Here is a 3,935-nt window from a genome sequence, read left to right as displayed (position 1 = left end):
GTGGCAACTATACCTTTTGCGTCTAGAACTTTGGCAGGCGGATTCCTATCTTACCCCTCCCATCCACCATTAATCCCTCGGATAGTCCGGTGCACAAGACAGAGAGACAGAGAGAAAGAGAGAAAGGGAGGGAAAAGAGGAAAGAAAAAAAAAAAAGGGGAGAGCCTTTTCACACGTGTTCTATAATATCTGTTCATCGAGCAAAAGCAAAAGGTGAGAACAAGGGCAGAGTTTTTTTTTTCCTCCTCCTTGGCAGAAGTATACGGTACTATACTTAAGCAAGGTGAGCAAGCCTCCGCAGAGTGAAAAGGAAGAGGACGAAAAGAAGGCTTTGTTGGCTAGTCCGCATATCTGCATCCCAACAAAAGTTACTGCTTGCGTGCCTTTAAATTCTTGTCCTGCTCCCGCTATATATTATGACTTCTGCAACAGCCGTTCGAAGACTGAAGCTTTTGACCAGGACAATGGGAACTAAAACTCGGGTTGGAAGTATGAAGCATCGTGTTACCGTTATTGGGTCAGGGAATTGGTGGGAGATTATTTATTTTTCCCTTCTTCTTTGCCTTCCTCCTTTCCTCTTTGCTTCCAGTGAGTTAATTAGGGTGTGGATAGGGGGAGCGCAATTGCAAAGATTGTAGCGGAGAATACGAAGGCTAATCCGGATGTTTTTCACGAGGAGGTCAAGATGTCTGTTGTCCTGGGAGTCCCTTTTTCTTTTCTCCTGTTTCTTTCCCCGGGTCTGACTGATTGACTGACTGGTGGTGATGGCGATGATGACAGGTGGGTGTTCGAGGAACAATATCAGCTCTCCTCCTCGCACCCTCGTTATGACAAGAGCAAGCACTCTGGTTCTCAGAGCCTGACGAGCATCATCAACGGTATCCACGAGAATCCAAAGTACCTCCCCGGGATTGCCCTTCCGACGAACCTATTCGCCACGCCGTCGCTTCCCGATGCCGTGTCCGAGGCTTCGATCCTGATTTTCAATGTGCCGCACCAGTTCGTTTCCAGCATTTGCCGGCAGATCAACGGATCCTGCCTGCCGTATGCTCGGGCCGTTTCCTGCATCAAGGGCGTGGATGTTTCACCGGATGGGATTAGCTTGTTCTCGGATACCATCGGCCGGAAGCTAGGAATCTACTGCGGAGCCTTGAGCGGCGCGAACATCGCTTCCGAAGTGGCGGCAGAGAAATTCTCCGAGACCACTATCGCGTACGCTCCGCCAGAGGGTCCCACCGAGCACTTTCCGGAGGGCCTGACGCCGGTCCCCGAGGAGCTTCCCGCCGTCGATCACGTGCTTCTCAAAACTCTGTTCCACAGGCAGTACTTTCACGTTCGTGTCGTGAGTGACGTCGCCGGTGTCTCCTTGGGGGGAGCTTTGAAAAACATTGTTGCGCTGGCGGCTGGCTTTGTCGATGGCTTGGAGTGGGGCGATAACGCTAAAGCTGCTGTGATGCGTGTGGGGCTCCTCGAGATGCGCAAGTTTGGCAAGATGTTCTTTAGCCAATCATGCAAGAGCGCCACCTTCACGGAGGAGTCGTGCGGTGTCGCGGACCTGATCACTTCGTGCAATGGAGGACGTAATCACAAGTGTGCCATGCTCAGCGTGCGCACCGGGAAGAGCATCGAGACGGTCGAGGGCGAGGAGTTGAACGGCCAAAAGTTGCAGGGCACCATCACGGCCAGGGAGGTCAACGTCTATTTGAAGAATAAGGGACTCGAGGATGAATTCCCGCTCTTCACAGCCGTTTATAGAATCCTCAATGGGGAGACCAATGTTAGTCATTCATCTCTTTCCTACTTTTTCCTTTAGTTGCTGGCTAATTACTGACTCGGGATATGATGCACAGGTTGAATCTTTACCCCAACTTATAGAAACTGATTAGCGACTATTATATGATACCCGGTGCTCCGTTTCTTTTTTGCTTTTTTCTTCCTTTTTTTTTTGCTTCTTTCTTTTTCATTTCCGGTACGCTAAGACGATAATATGTGATAGATGGAAGGGATTGTTGGGTTGCTTGAGTTTCCTGTATCGGTATTGCATCGCGTTTCTATCGGCTCTACATCAGCCCGTTCCGTAGCATAGCGCGCATGAAATTTTTGAAGGATGGGTTGTGTAAGCATCCCCAAAACGGATTTTGAGCGGAGGAATCGAGGTTTTAAACCGCCAGCGCCTCTCGACCAGTCCAACAGCCAATTGACAAATTCGCTGTGATTTGTTTGCCTGCTCATCCTCTAAGAGTCATACATGCATGATAGTGGAAGGGTTGCATTTTTTTTTTTTATTGGGGGACCTGGGGCTAAATTGGTTGATTGGTTGCATGGCAATGCAAAAGCCTATACTCGTACTCGAGTAATCATATTCTTATCACGATCCCATGCTAGCGTATCATAGTTCGCGCTCACAATCCCCCTGGAATGACGCATTGTGCTTAGTGAGCACCAGAACCTACTTGAGTAACGGATATGGGATATCTCATGGTCCGAAGCCCCTGGTTCTCGGCCGAGCGGGCCGACCCTAGAGCCGTTCTTCCTTCCGACCCGGTACATTATCCTCCCGTGAGCGAACTAAAGTATAAGTAGACTGGAGTACTTGAGTGGGAATATATCCTCGTTCAAAACGCCTGAGCCCCCCCCATTACCATTGATAAAAGTACTACCACCCAGCATGAGCGAAAAGACCCCCCTCCTCGCCCTTGGTACCAGCCCCTCCTCCTCCACCTCACCGGAAACAATAAACTACCTCGCCTACGGCTCGAACCTGAACTCCGCGACACTGACCGGCTCCCGGCGAATCCACCCACTGCATATAACCCCCGTACGGGTGCCCAGCCTAACCTTAACATTCACACTTGCGGGCATACCATATGTCGAGCCCTGCTTCGCGAACGTCCGCCCGCGCCTCCCACCCCCGGCAGAGCAGGAGGAAAGGGAGTTAGTGGGGGTGGTATACGAAATCACACGGGCAGACTACGCCCGTCTCCTGGCAACCGAGGGCGCTGGCGCCGGTTATCAGGAGTTCACGGTCGCCTGCTACCCCCTCGCTACCGGCAACGAGATAATAACCGCCCGGACACTGCTCTGTCCGGAGGAGGATACAACGAGCGCCGGAAAACCGACCCGTGCAGGAGGCCAGCCGACGAATCGGTACTTGCAGCTGCTCCGCGCGGGAGCACGCGAGCGGGGCTTGCCCCCTTCGTACGTTGGGTACTTGGATGGGTTGAGGGCCTACAGCATCACCAGGTTCCGCCAGTCCGTGGGCAGGATTTTTGTCTTGGTAGTTTGGGGGCCTTTATTTGTCCTGGTTTTGCTGCTGAATCACCTCTTTGCGAGGGGCGGGAGGGCGCCCGGCTGGGTTCGTGCCTTCGGGAGGGGGGTTTTGGGCGCGGTTTGGTGGTGCTATGATACGGTCTTTGTGAAGGTCTTTGGGGATGGGGAGTGCACGGAGAGGGAGGAACCTGATCTTTCGCACGAGTAGATTGGGTGGGGAAGTGTAGTGGGAGGTGTTGAGGCGTAGGGCTTTTTCTTTAATAATACCCGCAAATTCGATAGCATGGGTGTGATGCTCACTGCCCGTTCTTGATGATGCCTGTTAGTCAATTAGATTTAATGGAGTTTAACTAGTCTAAATGGGAGGGAAACTAAATTTATCCTCGTTGGGAAAACCATCCACAAGGTTTCGCATCGCAACGAACAACAGAAATGTTATTTAGCCTACTCGTACACACTTTCGCCCACCACTTTTACCCCTCAAACGTAAAAGCGGTTGGGAAAGAAAAATCATGGGAGATGAGATCATGAGAATAATTCGAAGCCTGCTGTTTTCTTTCTTTTTTTCTTTCCAAAAACCTCCCCAATAACTTATTAGGATCAACCGAGGGAGGATGGCGTTTTTGGTCATTTTTTCGCGATTTTTGTTTGGGGGGGAACAAAAA

The 3,935-nt window shown here is 51.2% G+C and overlaps 2 protein-coding genes; both read left to right on the top strand.

Annotated features, from left to right (window-relative positions):
• Positions 1-2,377, top strand: part of GSTUM_00004115001 (uncharacterized protein) — a gene marked incomplete at its 5' end in the record, with an annotated part of 2,631 nt that extends 254 nt beyond the window's left edge. The window contains 8 exon segments of the mRNA XM_002842458.2: positions 1-20; positions 138-213; positions 461-529; positions 613-687; positions 781-786; positions 806-824; positions 857-1,777; positions 1,851-2,377. The exon segment at positions 1-20 is cut by the window's left edge and continues 254 nt beyond it. Of these exon segments, the coding sequence (XP_002842504.1) occupies positions 1-20; positions 138-213; positions 461-529; positions 613-687; positions 781-786; positions 806-824; positions 857-1,777; positions 1,851-1,886 (1,222 nt within the window). The 3' untranslated portion in view covers positions 1,887-2,377.
• A 255-nt stretch (positions 2,378-2,632) lies between these two features.
• Positions 2,633-3,672, top strand: GSTUM_00004114001 (uncharacterized protein). XM_002842457.2 has 1 exon: positions 2,633-3,672. Exon 1 carries the CDS (start codon positions 2,669-2,671, stop codon positions 3,476-3,478), a length of 810 nt encoding a protein of 269 aa, XP_002842503.1. The 5' UTR covers positions 2,633-2,668; the 3' UTR covers positions 3,479-3,672.
• Positions 3,673-3,935: the final 263 nt, after the last annotated feature.

The sequence above is a fragment of the Tuber melanosporum genome (genome assembly GCF_000151645.1).
Source record: "Tuber melanosporum whole genome shotgun sequence assembly, scaffold_10, strain Mel28".
In the NCBI taxonomy this organism is placed as follows: Eukaryota; Fungi; Ascomycota; class Pezizomycetes; order Pezizales; family Tuberaceae; genus Tuber; species Tuber melanosporum.
The sequence above is the reverse complement of the archived record's forward strand: the minus strand, read 5'-3'. Positions and strand labels throughout refer to the sequence as shown.

What these genes read in the sequence shown, in the direction of transcription:
- GSTUM_00004114001 (XM_002842457.2), top strand. Translation starts at nt 2,669, where the DNA reads ATGAGCGAAAAGACCCCCCTCCTCGCCCTTGGTACCAGCCCCTCCTCC.